We start from the raw sequence: 16,941 nt of genomic DNA, 5'->3' as shown, positions 1-16,941 counted from the left end.
TTGGCCCTGGGCTCGAGGACAGACTGCCCCAGCCCCAGCTACCAGAGCCCTTGTGTCTCTCACCCCAACTGCGAAGCCCAGATGCCCCCATCAGATCCTCAGAGCCCCCACTGACCACACAACAGACAACTCATAGGAGCCCTACAGAGAACCTCACAAACCCGGACACCCACAACGTCCCCACAGAGATCTGCAGACCCTACCCAGAGACTCTCACAGAGTCTCACAAAAATCCCACAAAACCCCCTTAAAAGAAGTGAACTCTCTAGGTTTGTCCCCTCCGGGTCCATTGCAGCCCCCTCGGGAGACCTTACTCACCGGGGCGGTGACCAGACTGCTGTTGCCAAGGAGACTGCTGGGCGTTCAGGTTGCCCTGGTGACGGATCCCTCCACTCCTGGCCTGGGTTCCAGAGGCTTTAGTCAAGCTCCTCATCATCCCTCCCCCTCACACCTTTCCTCAGATCTGGCCAGAGTTCCTTTGTGAATTTCTGCAGGTGTCCAAGTCCCCTCCCTAAGTCGTAGACTTGCAAGCAAGGCCTCTCACCACACAGCGCCTGCAGCCAGGGGTCATCCACGGTTAAGAGCTTTCTCACCCTCGGGACCAACACTGCCCCTTCCGGCTTTAGACAAGACCCTACCTAAGGACTTGTAACAGCCAAGACAAAGCCCAGAGGTATGTAGTCTCTCAAATGCCTCCTCCTCCAAATCCTCCCATTCTGTCCTAATTCCTTCTGTCCCTTCCTACCTACCTCAGTCCAACCCCCTACCATTCTCCACTTTTCATCCTTATCTTCCCCATCCCCCATGTCCCCCACGTTTCTCCACTCAGTCCCCTCGTCCCATCCTCCGGTTCTTCACCCTCAGGCCCCCTTTTCCTCTTGCTGAAGGTCTGGCCATCTTCCACCCCATCATCCTACCTTTCCCACACTTGCTGTCCCCTTCTCCTATGGAAAGGCCCTGATGAGTTTAAGAAATTATTAATGTAATATCTCTGGAGCATGGGCCATATTAGAGAGCAGCAGAAATTAAGTAAGGCTGGACTCCTTAGGCAATGTTGCAAAAGATGACAGGCCTTGAGTGTCAGGGCCAAGAAATTTGGACCTAATTCCTAGCCAGAGTCACTGAGTGTTTTTAAGCAAGGGAATGCCATTGTCGGGTTTGCATTTTAGAAAGGTCTTGCTTGGGTCGTTAAGGACGGCTGACCCCTCTTGGACATCCTCCCAAGATAAATTAGGCACAGTCCACTCCCCACAGAATCCTGGGCTTATCTCAGCATAACATCAGCTCATTTGTATTGTCATTTTGGTTAACCTGTCTCCTTCCCAGATTCTCTCTACTGAGTCCAGCGCCTGAGTAAAAGTGTTAAGATTAAGTTCTTTGTAAAAGAAGAAGTTACATAAATCAATGAAAGAATAGGTGAGTGGATTAATATGCTGGGGAAGGCAACAGAGGGACAAAGTTATTACATAATCCAGGTAGAAAATGACAAGAACTTGAACAAAATTGGCGGGAAAGGAGAGGAGAGAATGGATTTGGGGGATATTTAGAAGATAAGAAATATACTCCTTGGTGCCTATTTGAAGATGAGGGCTGAGGGGAAAGGAGAAGACTAGGATAAATCTCAGAGTTCAGTTTTGATGCCCTATGGGACATCCATTTAGCAATGTCCAGCAGGCAATTGGTTATGACTAAGTACAGGGGTTTAAAGAGGTCTAAGCTGGAAATATGGATTTAGGAGTCATCATCATACACCTGGAAATAGCTGAAGACCTGAACATGAATGATCTCACCTAGGGTGGGTGGGTGAGGGGGTGTCCCTGGGCAAAACTAGACTGTGAATAACTTAAAAAAAAGATGTCTAGATTCCATGAAAGACCAACTGGGGGAAAAAATTAGATCATATAGGGCCTTGCCTAATGTATCCTCCTGCACTCTTGGGAGCAAACCCCAACTTTGGCTTGGTATTCCCAGCCTCTAGAAGTCCCTAGCCTGACCTCCATTGCCCTCAGGTATGCCCAGAACCCTGTTCTTGGACTAGCCAAGATGCTATGTTCAGGCCCCCTCCTCTGCTACCATCTACTGATGGAATTCAGACTGCTTCAGCCTTCTAGTATGCCATATGGAGTCTAGGCACATAAGTTAACCTCCTGGCACTGTACCCTGACCCAGAGCTCACCTGGCTTCCCCCTTGTATCTCGGGTACACTGAAAACCTTATCCTAATTCCAGAGCCCTTTGTGAATCCTGACTTTGCAGACCCTCCAATCCCAACCTAATGAAACATGTACCCTATTCTACCACTAGATGGAAGCAGACAAGGTCACAGAAGAGCCTCATACCACCATGGATGCAGAAGAGCACCTTTCTTCAGAGGACTCCTCCGCTGAGGACTCACAGGAGCGTCCTATCCCTGAAGAGCCTCCCATCTCTGAAACCCCTTTAGAGCCCTTTGACTCTGAATCTCATATGGCGCCATCTACTTCCCAGGTCCCGTTAGAGACCCACACCTCTGAAACCCCTTTGGAGCCTTCCATGTCTGAGATTCCTTTAAAGACCGATAACTCTGAAACCCCTTTAAAGCCTTCCATCCCAGAAACCCCTTTAGGACACTCTACCTCTGAGGTCTCTCTGGAGACCCCTAACCCTGAGATCCTGTTGGGGACTCACACCTCTGACATCGAAGAGAAACACCTTACTTTTCATACCTCATTACTAAGCCAGGTCTCTGCATCTTTCTCTGATGATCCGAAGGAAGAGCCCTTTGAGTCTTCCTTGGACTCTATCCAGACCACTGACTCTGAGAGCCTTCAAAAGCACTCCCTTTCAGGCCCTCCAGCCTCGCTCCACCTGGACACACCTGCAAAAGAGGGGGAAGAGGAAGAAGAGGGCGAGAAAGGGGTGGATGCCACAGACAGCACCACTCATACAGCTCAGCCTGAACAGAAGCCAGGCAAGAAGAAGGGGAAGAAAGGAATCAGCTGTAATTGCCCCAGCCCTTCCCCCTTTCTCAGCACTGTCTTTGACCTGCCCCAGCAGGAGGGGATTGGGTTACTCTTTGACTGGGCCCCTTCTCTCAATTTTCGAGCCTCCTCACCTCCCCTTAGTTACTCAGCCCCTCCCTCCCTAGGTTACACAGTCCACCCAATGATCCCTGCTAAGCAGACAAACCTGGTGAAAGTGGCTAAGGCACTGCACAGAGAGAAGTCTGGTGCTCAGGTGGATTATCTTTTCCAATGGGAGAAGGATGCAGCTCTGAATGCCATCCAGACAGGTGAGCCCAGGCAGCCTTTCAGAGGCCCGTGACAGGCCCATGGCCATCCTCCAATCCAACATGATCTAGGAACCTGCTCGTTCAATGGACAGCTACTCCTTGTGGCAATGGCAATGCCACCTGCCTAGAATCTAGGGCTGGGAGTAGGTGGGGTGGTTGGTGGAGCAGGCAGTTAGGCCAGGGTAGATGAGGGGAGATGCAGGCAAAAAGTAGGGATATTCATAAAAAGCCCTGGCAGGAACAGGTGGCTACTTCAGTTAAAAAGAGAAGGGCCACAACAGGCCAGCCCCAGATCTAGGACTCAGATAGCCTGCACTGAGCAGACCCCAAGGCTGAGATGGCCGAGGACCCTGGACAGTTTCCCGGAGATTTGTTGCTCTGACATGGCAAAAGGCCTTAGTCCCCTTGGTGGAACTCCATTAAAAGGCTGTCACCCTTGCATGCTAGACCCATGATCACCTGGGAACCCAAAGCTTTGAGTCTCCTCACCAAAGAGAAGAGCCATGTCTTCTCACCCTATTGATTCCAAGTCTCAGCCCAGAATGAATACCTGTCCTGTTAATGGCATGCTGGGCTTATCTGCGTCTGTGTAAAGGGTATGCAGAAAAATCGTGTGAACACATGCCATCCTGTGCGTGAGCACATGCACCTGTGTCACTGAACTTTGTATCTATAGGAATTCCCTTCAGTAAGAGGACCACCCTGACCTGTTATAAGGATTCTGGGGCTTCTAGACTGAACACAATAGATATCACTGTATTTTTTTTCATCTCTCATACTTCCTTTTCCCTTATGTCAAACCTAGATGAGCCTAAGATATAAAGATAACTGGGTAATTCTATGTCCTTATCTCTCCTTCATGTAATTTACTTGCCTTATTCCCATACCGGGCCAAGAAAGTCAGAGTGATCTCATTTGTTTCTCAGCCTCGTTCAGGCACTGAAATGGCTTTGCTTATTGAACATCCTCTGTCATGCTTACTTATTCTTCTTGCAGATGCAGGGTCTGTTCAGTCTCCTCCTTCTCAGAACCTCCGATCTACTCCCTACTCTTCAAAGCCACTGCATTTCCTCTTCAGACTGAACTTCTTCATTTTCCTGTTTAAACTGGCAGTTTTATACAGAAATTTAAGTGTCATTCAATCCTAAACAAAGATATTTGGGGCTGCCTTCGAATATTGGGGAACTTGAGTCCCTGAAGACACCAAGGGACTCCATCACAGTATATGTGATATATAGAGGAATATCAAGTATAAGCTTTTCTTTTATTCATTATTTATTGAGCTCCAACTACATGCCAGGCATTGGGCTAGCTGTGGAAGTGGTGGTGCTGGTGGGATTTCAAAGACAAAAATCCCTGAAATAATTTGCACTCTAATGAGAGATACCGCTAAGTAAATGAATAATTATAACTCATTTTCATAATTGCTATGATTGAGGTCAGCCCAGAGTCCTGCATGAGCAGAGAAAAGGGGCACCTAGTCTTGGGGACTTGGAGGAGGGATGATTTCTCGGCCAAAATCTGTGAGATGAGTAAGAAGAGGTGGCCAGGTACAAAGTGGTGTAAGGTGAGACACAACAGGCACCAGTAGGAAACTGTGAGCAATGCAGTACACCGCTGTGGAGAGCAATGGCCAGAGGAGCCTAGCCAGGCACCAGAAAGGCAGAACTGCACAGGCATTTCTGTGCCAAACTCAAAAGTTGGGACGATATCCTGAGGGCAACTGAGATTAACTAAAAAAAAAAATTTAAATAGGACAATAACATGTACAAATTTGTATTTTTGAAAGATCTTCTGGCAGTAGGATAGCCTGGAGAGAGACAAGGCTGGGGACAGGAAGACTACAGTGTGGGGCACTGGTAATAAACCGGGTGAGAAGTGGATGGGCAGAGGTAAAGAGAAGTAGACTGATTCAAGAAATGCTAAGAAGATAAAATTGACCATTGGATCATTGGATGTGTAGGATAAGACAGAGGGACATGCCTGGAATGTCACCGAGGTTTTTGGCTTTAGTTACTGATTGGATGATGGTGCTATTAACTGAATGCCTAGAACAGTGTAGGTGTTTAATATGTGTTGGGTGAACGGAGGACAAAGGATGACGGCCAAGTTTGGAAGGAATCATTGGTTATAACACATTTGCAGAGCTTGTGGAAAAGGCTGGTAGAATAGTAGAAAGCTGGCTATTTGGGTCTAAAGCTTAGGAGAGAGGTCTAGGCTGAAGACATCTTTCACCTAAAGACAGCTGTATGTTGTGTGATGTTCTAAGCATAAAGAGATATTATCATGCAAATGAGACTGTGATTGTGGGATTGATTGTGTTGTGCAGAGTCAAAATAGTGTGCCAGATAATGTCTCCTCCCCCTGCCAATCTTTGTCTAATTATAACAGGAAGAGGGTTTAGAATCATGGCAGAGTAGAAGGCTTACCGCCGGAATACACAGCCAGGTGGTCAGTTGTCCCACTTTAAAGGCACAGATACCTGTAACAGAGTCTGAGGTATAGTTGCCATTCTGATTCAAACTCTAGTCTTATTCATCTGAAAGCTGGGCAATGACTCTCACATTGGTGCTTGAACTTGACTCTCCCAGGCCCTCAGGCCAGGCCTTGATCAATGGGCACTAACCCTTGTTCACCTCTGCACCTCATCTGTTCATCCACTGCTTCCTGCTATTCCAGACAGAGTTCAGAATTCCTCTAGTGGAATCCTGGCCCCCTCCCACCTCCATTGTGACTTTGTCCATACTCTGCCCTTTCAACCAACCTTCCCTGGTGTAAAGGGGCATTGACACTACGGGCTGTCAGTGTCAAGACAGAAGCATCAAAGGCAAAAGCCACATCTGGTCAGGCTTCAGATCCCAAGAGACCATGGGTAAGACAAGAAAACCTAGTTTGACAATTAGGCACAGAATTGTAGACTGTGGCCCTGGCCAGAGTCAAAGACCGCAGGACACTAACTCTTTCTCATTCTCCTTATGGAACTTCAGGCTTTGTCAGGAGTACTGCGTGTCTCTTCCTCCTGAAGGAATCTGCTCATTTATTTAGCCAAGCAATTCATGTTCTCTAAGCACCTATTTTGTGCCAGATCCTATGTTAGGACTAAAGACATAGATGAAAAGACAGGCCTTCCTTGGAGAAACTCACAGGCTAATGGGAATACAAGTGAACAGTCCATTGTAATGCATTGAACTGGCATAGGAGTAGCACAAGGAGCCATGGAAGGCAAGAGGAGGGGCCCCCAGACAGACAGGGGAAGTCAAGGACAACTTTTTGGTGGAGGTGACACTTCATTGCCTTTAAATGGGAATAAGAGTCCCACAGCTAAAGGTCCCACTCCTTGGGGATGCAGACAAGATTCTTGGCTAGAAGTACCCTCAGCTCTTGTGGAGGATAAGGAAATCTGAGTGGGAAGTGCCTCCCACATTTACACCGCACCACCCTTGCCTTGTGGTGAGACTGACCGTCAAGCCAAACAGTTTCAGACCTCACTGCTGAAACCATGCTCTCGGGGGTTGTGGTCTCTTGCTGGTGCCTGCTCTCAGGGATGCATCTTAGCCTCACCTGCCTTTCCATGCCTCCTTTCTTAGTCTCACATGCTTATATAATTTTTGCTCTCCACCAATCATGACTTCTGGCCTCCCCCTTTCTCCTACCCTTGGAGAGCCATAGGCAGCCCTTCTCAAGTTCATAGAAGGCTAGCTGTGGTTCAGTAACACCAGGAACACAGAAGCAAAGTATGAAGGTGACAACCTGGAGAAGTGAGAGAAGCCCTCCTCCTGCTTCCTGGCATCAGGGCTGCCCAACCACCTCCCCCACTTCAAGGCCCTTGCATACCATGCTCCTGAGGAGCCAGTCCCACCATCTACTCTGCACCTGACCAGTCCTCTTCCCTTTCCCTCACCTTAGACACTTCAAGGAAACAAAGCTAAGTTTGACTCTAATGTTGGGAGGAGAGATTGAGAATTCCCACAGTCACAGAGAATTCAGCGAGATACATGTCCATCATCAAATAAAACTTCACTGATAATCTTCTTGCTCAGAACTGAAGACTGTCTTCAGTCACTTCTGACAGGCAGACACAGATGGAGTGGATTCCAGGGTGGGAAGGGATCTGAAGACACTTGTTGGGCGATGAGAAAACCTTGAGGAAAAAAGTCTAACGGGGTAGGGATGAAGACTGGTGGTTGAGATAGATAACACATGGGGGGAGCTTGGGTAATTTTTCCTTCTTACTCAGTCCTCCATACCCAGGTCTCTACATTGGCTGGCGCTGCCCCCATTATCTATGGGACTGTTTCCAGATTGGGGATGAGTCCAAGTGCTTTTGCGGACACTTGTTGAGAGAGCATCATATTATCTCAGGTAGGGGAGAAGCGACCATCCCTTGTCCGTGTGGAGCGAGAACCACCCTTTGTCATGTGTTGGGAGGTCTGAAAGCAAATGTGTGTGTATGTTTGTTTGCGGGGAGACAGGCCAAGTCCTATCGGGTCCTGGTCTAATCCTACCACTGCCCCCTTCTCCACAGACATATCTGTGCCCTGCAACGTGGGCCAGTGCCGCTGCCTCATGTTCTGCTTTATCCCATCACGCCCAGAGGAGGTGGGTGAGTTCTGGCTCAAGAGACGGACCACCTTTGACCCCAGGGCTTGGAGGGCCCAATGTCGCTGCAAACACAGCCATGACGACCACACAGCTGCCGGGTCACATTCCTGCAGGGTCAAAGGTACCTTCTAGGGCAAGGGGAGTGTAGGGGTAGGGATACGTGCAAACAGTCTGGGGATGAGGATGGGGAGCTGGAAGGAGAGACTTGGGCTTATGGTTGGTGAGGAAGAGATGAGAATGCAGTCAGCCCTGGGGGAAGCCCCAAGTCCCTGTACTTTTCTTAGCTGCTCCCTTGCCCTAGGCTGTTCCTGCAGCTGCTTTGAGTCTAATTTTCTCTGTGCTGCCTGTGACCGGCGCTGGGAGGAACATGAGACTTTCTTTGAAACTGAGGAGACCCGGCGACGCGGAGGGAGGCCTCACGGTGAGGGGGCAACCTTGGGCAGGGGCCCATTCCAGGGTCTGTAATCAGAAGGCCAGGCAGGAAGGCACTCCTCCCCTCAGCCATCCCATCCAGGACTGCTTCACCCACTCTCTCCCTGAAGCCCATACCTGCACTGGTTTCCACTCCCCAGGAGCAGACTATATGCCTTTTGCAGAGATGCCTACTGTCCAAGAAGCCATCGTCAACAACTCTGACTTCGAGATCCTCCAGAAGGAGGGGCCCTCTGGCCCTCCCAGCCCCCACCCTAGTCCCCCTGGGCTCCCTAGCCCACGCAGCCTCCAGCCTGGTCCTATGTCTAACCTGCGTCCCTGACCCGTTCACCTCTGCTCTTCCCTCCTCCAGCGACAGACACTGTCAACACCTGGCACACGCCTCTGTGAGCCTGGCCCAGTTCAGCAATAAAGGGGAAGCCACTGGAATCTGACTGGCTCTGTATGAGGCAGATAGAGCCCACCCAGGGACAGATACCTTAGGACCTTAGACTCAGCACCTACTGGGGGAAAGAGAGAGGACCACGCAGGAGAGAGGTTGGATCCAGCCATCTGCCTCCACCATACCCACATTCAAGCTGCTAGCTCTGGCTTCAGAAGGAGAGAGTGGCTTCAAGGAAGCTAAAGAAGGAAAGAATTTCAAGAAGGATAGAGTGAGCAGTGATGTTAGATGCAGGTGGGGGCTCCAATAAGATAAAAACTGAAAAGTGTCCATTGGATTTTGTAATTAGGTCTTTGGTGACCTCAGAGAGTGCAGTTTCAGTGGTGCAGTGGAGGCAGGAAGCAAATAGCAGTGAGTATGAAGGAGTTTCTTTAAGAAACTTAGATGGAAAGAGCAGGGAAGAAGTCAGACAATACTCACAGGGGGATGTGGAGTCAAGGAAGCATTTTTTAGGAAGGGAAAAGGGAGGGGCCAGTAGAGAAAAAGACCTTGAAGGATGCACGAGAGAAAGAGAGATGCCTGGTGAAACCAGATCTCAAAGATGGAGGGGATGAGGTCAAGGCAGAGGTGAAGGGATTTACTCTGGATGGAGAAACACCACTTCCTAAGACGAAGAAGAAGGAAGAAAGAAAGGATGGGGCCTTCCCTGAGCTGCAGGGAGTAGGATTTTGTGGAAGTTCTCCTGTGAAATAGGAGACAAGGTCAGTTCCTAGTTGGGGAGGAGAGGAATAAGAGTCGGGAGTAGGAGACAGGAAGAGAAAGGTGAAGTTTGGGAGGGCTAATGAGGGGAACTGGAGAAAAACCTCACCAGTGGGTAACTGAGGATTCAGATATAGTTGGAAGCATGAACCTAATTAGAGAAGCAAACTAGATTAATGGGTGGTGATGGGAGTGTCAGGGGGTGTCAGGGAGGATGATCAGCAAAATACAGCAAAAGAAGGCTTGAGGATGTGGAAGGCACTGACCATACAGATAGGGAATGAAAGTGAAGCCCGGAAACAATTGACAGATTGAAAAAGGAACAGAAGTCTCTAATGAGGTCCAGTAGCAGCTGTAGTGGCAGGGATCGAAGTATAGGAGACAGTGGCCAGAACCTGCAAAGCGCTGCTTTCCAATGAGAGCAGCTGCAAGTGATCACAAGGGCCTGGAGGAGAGAAGACGGTGGGCCAGGAGCCAGCGTCAGTGAATGCAGGGGAGTGACTAGGAAGCCCATAGATGATTCTTATGGGGAATAGGAGATTCTGACACCTCTGTGGCCTCTGTGATCTTGGGCAAGTCATTCCGTTTCTGGATCTGTAAAATAGTACAACCTCTGTGCTACCTGCCTCTAAGAGAACCCAAAGAAATAACCAGTTTCAAAGGATTTTGTACTCACCTACCTGTCCTGGCTGGTTTCATTCCTGTCTTAGATTCTGGAACCTCTTATCTCTTGCCCTTCTCCAGAGCAGCTCTAAGGGATGCTACTGTCCCAGAGGCACCACAGAGAACTGCAGCTTCCAGGGCACAGAGGCCATCTAACCTTCCAAGGAAAGGAATGCAACTTTGCTAGAACTCCTGGGGGAAATCACAGGGTCAAATGTCTGCCCTTTGGAGGAGAAAGGACTCTCTAACAATAATATGGCTATTCAAAAGAGATAATTACTATCTATAGAAGAAGAGTTTCTCATTACTGGTTATATACAATTAGCACCATGATGACCATTCACTAAAACCAATTCAACTAATAATCAACAACAAAGGAGTGGTTACTATGATAAATTCAGTCAAGGAAGCATTATGCAGCTATTTCAAAGCATATTTACACAGACTATGTAATAATATGGGAAACTGATTGTAGATGAGAGAATAAAAATATGCAATACATTGCCTTATATTTTATGAAAAAGGAGATGAAAACACCAAATGTTATTCATTCTACAAGTAATTATTGAGCACCTATATACGTCAGGCCATGTGCTAAAAAAAAAAAAAAGATACAGTGGTGACTTGTGTCCTGTGTTAAACTCTGACTAAAACTTACCTGGTGTGAGCATATTAGCATTTTGTGACCCCATATTTCTGATGTCAAAATATATATTCCAGCAGAACGAAATATACTTCTGACCTAGTCATAACGCATTTCCCTTGTCCTTCAAACCCGCCTTACTTACAGAAAATGCCAGGCACAGAGCTAACATATCACATATTATTTCTGATTGGGAAAGAACATTGAATACGTACTCCTCTGCTTATTAGAGAAGTAAGTTAATAGCTTTGAAACGATCAAGGGTCTGAAACTGTCCTTGTAGGGTGAACGCTGGTTATCCATCCCATCAGTTAAAAAATGACCCCGTCCCAATTCACCTTCAGCCCCACCCGCTTGGCGTCCTCCACCCGCCTCTTTCTTCAGGGACTCCTACCGCCTGGAGACTCCGAGGTCAACAGTGCCTCTTGGAGCCAATAAACGCCGTATCCCGAACCCCGCCCTCCTCCTGGCCAATGGGGTGAAAGGGTCTACAATCTCGGAGCCTCCGTGCGGCAGGTGACTGAATGCCCTTCCTCGCAGCCCACCAGTAGGGGCAGCCCCGAATAGGAGGAACCAATACGATAAAAGTTCTGCCACCCACGAGCCGCAACCTAAGCTAGACGGACGTTGTGTTGAGAGCCAATAAGACGGAAATCCCACCTCCAGGTCTCTCGGTCCTTCCAATGGAGTGAGAAACCATTTCTTAGCGAAACTAGGGAGGGGATCCAATGGAAAAGGAACTTTCACGCTGACTAGAGGACGAAGCCAATGGAATGGAAAATGCGCCCTTTAGTTGATATAAGAAGCCAATGAGATTAAAAGATCCCGCCTCTACCGAGGCGGTGGAGCCAGTGGAGTAGGTTGGGCCGGCTCTGGGCTGAGCGCGGCGTGCCGGGCCCAGGAGCGCGACCCAATGGGGTGGCAGGGTTCGCTCCGGGCCGCGGGCGGAGCCAATGCTCCGCGAGGAGCCGGCGCGCTGGCTCAGGTGGGTGGGTCCTGTGGCCGAGGGGAAGATGGCGGCAGCCGTGGTGCTTGCTGCCGGGCTCTGCGTAGTGCGCCGGGTAGTGGCGGTCGCGGGGCCGCGGGGGGCTCAGGTGAGAGGTGGCCATGGGGCAAGGAGGGGGTGCCGCGGGCCTGACGCCCTCCAGGGCCGGGGACCGCGCTCCTCGGCTCCTCGCGGCGCGCAGAGCCCTGCTGCCTCGCGGGGCCGGAGCCTGAGCGCCTGTCCGGGAACATTGCCCCTCCCGAAACGCAGGCTCCAGGGCTGTGCGGTGAAGTCGGACTGGTGGTCGCAACAGCCTCTCCAAAAGCCTCGGCATGGGAGAAGTGATGACCGACGCCCTGAACAGGCCCGGGCACCGAGGTTGGGACAGGGTCAGTGCAGCGGTTGCTGCCTTCTCCTAAGCTGGCCTGAAGCTTAGCCAACTGAACCCCTGCTCTGGGCAGCTCCTCAGTGCCCCCTGCAGGACGTGAGCTTTTTCTCCTGGGAGCCAGTCTTCTGGTTCTGCCCCGTCAGGCCCCTGACCTACTGAGAACTACTGTTAAACTTTATTCTTCCTCCTTGCCAGACCGACTCAAAAGGTCAGATTCATCCCGTCCTTTTCTCCCACAATCTGACTTGAGCCTTCTCTCAGCCCCTGGGAAACGGGCTTCTCTACCTTCAGTCCCCCTGGGGCTGGGGTTAGTTGTGTTCACTAAACTGAACTCCTTCCACTGATGGATTCAGGGGACTGTAGTCAAAATTAACAGTAAGAGGTCAGATGTGACACCCAGACGCCCTTGTGTCAAAGAGGGCAATTGTATCGAAACCTGAATAAAACAGGTAACATGGCTTAAAGATCAGAAAACAAGTAATGGAAATAAGTGGAAACTTCTTAACAAGGTAAGAGTAAATGGAAAGAGCTCCAAGTAGTCTTCAGAGATGATGCAAACCACCCCCTTTATATTTGAAGCCAAAGGAAGGGATTTATTTAAGGTAATTCAGTAGTAAAATAGGAACTGGGACCTAAGCCTCCAGGTTCTCCTTTTGGATCCTTTCCCTGAACAGTGCTAGATTTCCTGGACACTTTAGGGTTAGGAATCAATTGTATTGGTGAATTCTGCATTGTAATACTGCATGTTATCTAACCAGGCCCAGCACCATCTGGCCCTACTCTCTGCTGCTGATGCTCTGAAATTGAGAAACTTTTCCTTTGAATGGGAATCGCTAATAGGTTATTAGAAGGGCGAAGTTAATGGCTATCAGAGCCCAGCCTCTGCCAGCCCCGACTACGTACATGAGAGAGATACTGCCAACACCCTCCCTTGAGTCTGTCTGACCCACCTTCAGGTCCGAGGAGCTGCAGGTGTGACTGATGGGAATGAAGTAGCAAAGGCCCAGCAGGCTGCTCCTGGGGGAGCAGCCCCAACCATCTTCTCTCGGATCCTGGATCGAAGCCTCCCAGCTGACATTCTATATGAGGATCAGCAGGTGGGGTGCCCTTGGGACCCCTCCCCTTAGGAATTTCATAAATACTATCTGCCCTGTTGAAGTAACATGGTGGCCTCGGCCTGTCATTGCTCCCAGTGCCTGGTATTCCGTGATGTGGCCCCTCAGGCTCCTGTGCACTTTCTGGTCATTCCTAAGAAGCCCATTCCTCGGATTAGCCAGGCTGAAGAAGAAGACCAACAGGTGGGAAGAACAGGACCAGGGTTTGGCTCGGGGAGCCCTATACTCAGAAGTTTTGCTCCCTGTAAATGAAGCCACCTGTCTCCCTTCCCTTTCCCTGTAGCTTCTAGGACACCTTCTCCTTGTGGCCAAGAAGACAGCAAAGGCTGAGGGGCTGGGAGATGGATACCGACTTGGTGAGTGACTTTTGGCCCTTGAGCCCCTCAACTATGAATTCTCATTCCTACCCCTCAATATAATCTTCATTTTTTGACCTGTCCCATGATCCTGACCTCCTAACCCCAAGCTTCATTTCAGTGATCAACGATGGGAAGCTGGGTGCACAGTCTGTATATCACCTGCACATTCATGTACTTGGGGGCCGACAGCTCCACTGGCCTCCAGGTTGAACCTACTAAATGATCAAGGACCCTTGACCTGGATGCTTGGATGGGGTGGGGAGAAAAAGGTCCCTGTGATGCTAATAAACTTGTTCTTCTTCAATTCTGGATCCCTGTCTTAAATACATATTTATACCACAAATAGGAAAGAAATTTGTTGAAGACTATGATCCTCCTTGACTATGATCTGAGACACTAAGGAGGCCCATCTTATAGTAAAAGTAGCATTTGCCTATTTATCTGTGAGCTCATGACTAGTGGTCCACCTGGGTCAGGCTTCAAGAAGAGTAGCAGTAGGAAAAAATCTGGATGAGTAGGAAAAGACTGAATCCCAGGAGTGAGACTTGCTCAATTCAGATGCCAGGCCAAGTTCTAAAGGGCTGGAAGGAAGGTGGTCAATGTAGGGGCTTTTTATTGGAGAAGTAATCACACCCAAAATAGTTGCTACCCATTAACTAATCCCTGTGCCTCACCATTTTGATTTTAAGCTGTTGTCTGATGTATTTTCACCCTTAAATTCTTTGAAAAGATGCCCCTACTTTTGAGACTGAACTAAGGGGAAGCTACTGTTGCTCCTACACAAATACACCAAGTAGGCTTTTGTCTGATACCACAGCCCTTTACCTGTCTTCAACACAAAGAACCACCTTAGAAAGCCTCCAAAAGTCCTTAGGTGTGGAGGGCGAGGCCTTAGGCCGGTGGAATCTTAAAAGCCAGACTGAGGCGTAATCGAGTACCAGTACGGACGGACAGAAAGCGAACTTCCCAGACCGCAGCAGGCTTAAAACTTCCGCTCCGCAGCGCACTTGCCTCCACCCCCACCCTCCGCGTCCGCCCAGCTCTAGTTCTGCGCAGTCTCCTGGAATGATTTGCTGTCTCTATGGCAACCCGGTAGCTGGCGTCTGAGGATGGAGACCAGTGAGTCTACCAAGCTATTGCGGCCACGGTGAGAGCCGCAGCTCTGGCTGCAGGCATAAGGGGACAAGAAAGGTGAGCCGGCTTCCCTTGCTGCGCTTTTACAACTTTGCTGCTTTCGCTTTTTTCAGATCTTTAAACGTACAGCCCTGCTCCGAAGAACTAGGATCCACTTCGGATCCCATTCCTGCTTTGGATGGCCGTCATAGGTCGGCCCTGGCAGCCACTGCAGCCAGTGCAGCCGCCTCTACTGCCAAAGCATTATCTACACAGACCTCAGCGCCCTACTCCGGTCGGAGCCTTCTCATGGAGCCCTCCTCTGACAGTCTTGGGGAGCGCCACTCTGGATCCAGATTTACCCACAAGACAGGCCATAGGAGGGTTGGCTTTGAGCCAGCCTACGTTTCCCATGTTACTTGGAATCCCGACACTGCAAATGACCTTCGCTCTAGCCATGGCCCTGTTCCTGGCTCCAGCTCTGGCCCTGTTCCTGGCTCCAGCTCTAGCCCCAGTCCTGACTCCAGTTGTGATCCTGGCAGTGGCTCTGGCCCTGGTGGTGATTCTGGTCCTGGTCCTGGTCCTGGTCCTGGTCCTGCCTCTGCCTCTGATTCTAGGCGTAGTCCAGGCTATGGTCATGCCCCTGGGTTCAGTTCCTCTGCTCCGCCAGGCTTCAGAAGCCCCAGGGCACATCTGGTCCCTAATTATGCCTCCTGGAGTTACCACAGCCACCGGGAGCCTCGGAAGCAACCCTGGAAATGTTTGCAAGTCTCAGAACCTGGTGCCCGAGGGCTATGGAAGCCCCCTGAGGTTGAAGGGACTAGTAAAGTTCTCAATGAAACACTGCCACGGGGCCAGTGCCTTCTCTACAACTGGGAGGAGGAGGTATTAAGGTTTTGACCTGCTCCTTTTTCTTGAAGGCTGTCCCCAGCTGATGAGGGTGGGTACCAGGAAGGATTATTGTGGTAATTCGACTTGGGGCCCACAGAGAGCCACCAACCACCTGGATCAAGTCCCAAGCATGCAGGATGGTGAGAGTTTCTTTTTCCGACATGGACACCAGGGGCTGCTGACCTTGCAGCCACAGTCACCCATGTCCTCCAGCACCACCCAGAAAGACTCATACCAGCCTCTAGGAAACCACTATCAGCCAGTTCGAGGTATGAAACATGAGAGATTGGGCCAGAATGACTCCATTAGAGAAAAAGAGAGAGAGGAGTATTGGGTGGGACTATGGATTGTCCAATGGATCTAAGGGTAAAACCCGATTTCCCTTCCTTTTCTCAAATTCATTTTCTTCTGGGCCTGTTTCTTAACCAGACTCCTCAACTCTGTCCATTCCCTGACCTCCCACAGGGAAGCGTGAAGCCATGCTGGAGATGCTCTTGCGACACCAGATCTGGTGAGATGCTGGATGAAGGGGAACAGGGAGGGGGAGGACAAAAATTGGCAGGGGAATGGCCTTGACGCCCCCTAGGACTGTGCAGTAAAGAGGTGCAGGCAGAGCAGGAACCCACAAGGAAGGACACTGAGGTCGAGTCTGTGACACACCATGACTACAGGAAGGAGCTGGAGCAAGCAGGGCCTCCTGCCCCAACAAAGGTGAGAATGCATCCCACCCCACTTGTATAGCTGGGCCCTGACAGGCTGTGGGAAAGCAGCCGGCCCAGAGGCTGAGAAAAGGAGCTTCAGGCCAAGAGTTATTCAGTCTCTCTCCCTCACAGCCTCATGACTACCGTAAGGAGCAGCCCGAAACCTTCTGGATACAGAGGGCACCACAGCTACCGGTGTGTGAGGGTGACTAGGTGTGGGGAGTTGGCAAAGGGGAGGAGAAGAGGCTGTTCTGTTCTGCTTGGTAGAGAGCAGGATCCGCCCTCATTCTGGCACTCCTCCAGGGTGTCAGTAACATCAGGACACTGTACACGCCATTCCGGAAGAACTGCAGCTTCTCAACACCAGTGCCTTTGTCTCTAGGGCAGCCTTTGCCCTATGAACCTTTGCCCTATGAATTATTCCTACCAATTGGGAGAAATATCTTCCCTTGCCTGTCAGGGAAGAGGGCAATGTAGTGGAGTGGGTGGAACTACTCCTATCTAAGGGTTGAGGGAAGTCCATGTGGAATCTCTATCTGTACTGGAGAGGTGGGGAGGAAGTGAATTCTGTCTGTACATGGTGAAGGAGCTTTACATAAAAAGGATTCTCTCATCCTCAGTCTGCTGATTTCAGTGAT

General features: G+C 50.0%; 3 protein-coding genes across 8 annotated transcripts; all 3 read left to right on the top strand.

Moving 5' to 3' along the window:
• The first annotated feature begins 19 nt into the window (after positions 1-19).
• Positions 20-10,609, top strand: FAM221B (family with sequence similarity 221 member B). 4 transcript variants are annotated; one of them, XM_072959712.1, is made up of 8 exons: positions 20-673; positions 1,327-1,416; positions 2,304-2,949; positions 3,127-3,270; positions 7,522-7,632; positions 7,796-7,993; positions 8,174-8,293; positions 10,156-10,609. In XM_072959712.1, the coding sequence occupies exons 3-8, from the start codon at positions 2,304-2,306 to the stop codon at positions 10,293-10,295; spliced, it is 1,359 nt and encodes a 452-aa protein (XP_072815813.1). In that variant the 5' UTR covers positions 20-673; positions 1,327-1,416; the 3' UTR covers positions 10,296-10,609. The 4 variants fall into 4 exon arrangements, with proteins under 4 accessions (XP_072815813.1, XP_072815815.1, XP_072815811.1 ...); XM_072959714.1 differs by having other exon boundaries at positions 10,190-10,268; XM_072959710.1 differs by lacking the exon at positions 10,156-10,609 and adding an exon at positions 8,445-8,733.
• Positions 10,610-11,741: 1,132 nt separating this feature from the next.
• Positions 11,742-13,902, top strand: HINT2 (histidine triad nucleotide binding protein 2). Of its 3 annotated transcripts, none has more exons than XM_031677286.2 (5): positions 11,742-11,845; positions 13,081-13,221; positions 13,318-13,422; positions 13,523-13,595; positions 13,717-13,902. In XM_031677286.2, the coding sequence occupies exons 1-5, from the start codon at positions 11,765-11,767 to the stop codon at positions 13,806-13,808; spliced, it is 492 nt and encodes a 163-aa protein (XP_031533146.1). In that variant the 5' UTR covers positions 11,742-11,764; the 3' UTR covers positions 13,809-13,902. The 3 variants fall into 3 exon arrangements, with proteins under 3 accessions (XP_031533146.1, XP_072815810.1, XP_072815809.1); XM_072959709.1 differs by having other exon boundaries at positions 13,706-13,902; XM_072959708.1 differs by lacking the exon at positions 11,742-11,845 and adding an exon at positions 11,852-12,125.
• A 137-nt stretch (positions 13,903-14,039) lies between these two features.
• On the top strand, positions 14,040-16,922 carry SPAG8 (sperm associated antigen 8). Its single transcript, XM_006204177.4, has 7 exons — positions 14,040-14,745; positions 14,846-15,596; positions 15,700-15,871; positions 16,068-16,113; positions 16,199-16,313; positions 16,436-16,498; positions 16,607-16,922. The coding sequence occupies exons 1-7, from the start codon at positions 14,708-14,710 to the stop codon at positions 16,778-16,780; spliced, it is 1,359 nt and encodes a 452-aa protein (XP_006204239.2). The 5' UTR covers positions 14,040-14,707; the 3' UTR covers positions 16,781-16,922.
• The last annotated feature ends 19 nt before the right edge of the window (positions 16,923-16,941 follow it).

Source organism: Vicugna pacos, chromosome 4, assembly GCF_048564905.1.
Source record: "Vicugna pacos chromosome 4, VicPac4, whole genome shotgun sequence".
Classification (NCBI taxonomy): Eukaryota; Metazoa; Chordata; class Mammalia; order Artiodactyla; family Camelidae; genus Vicugna; species Vicugna pacos.
The sequence above is the reverse complement of the archived record's forward strand: the minus strand, read 5'-3'. Positions and strand labels throughout refer to the sequence as shown.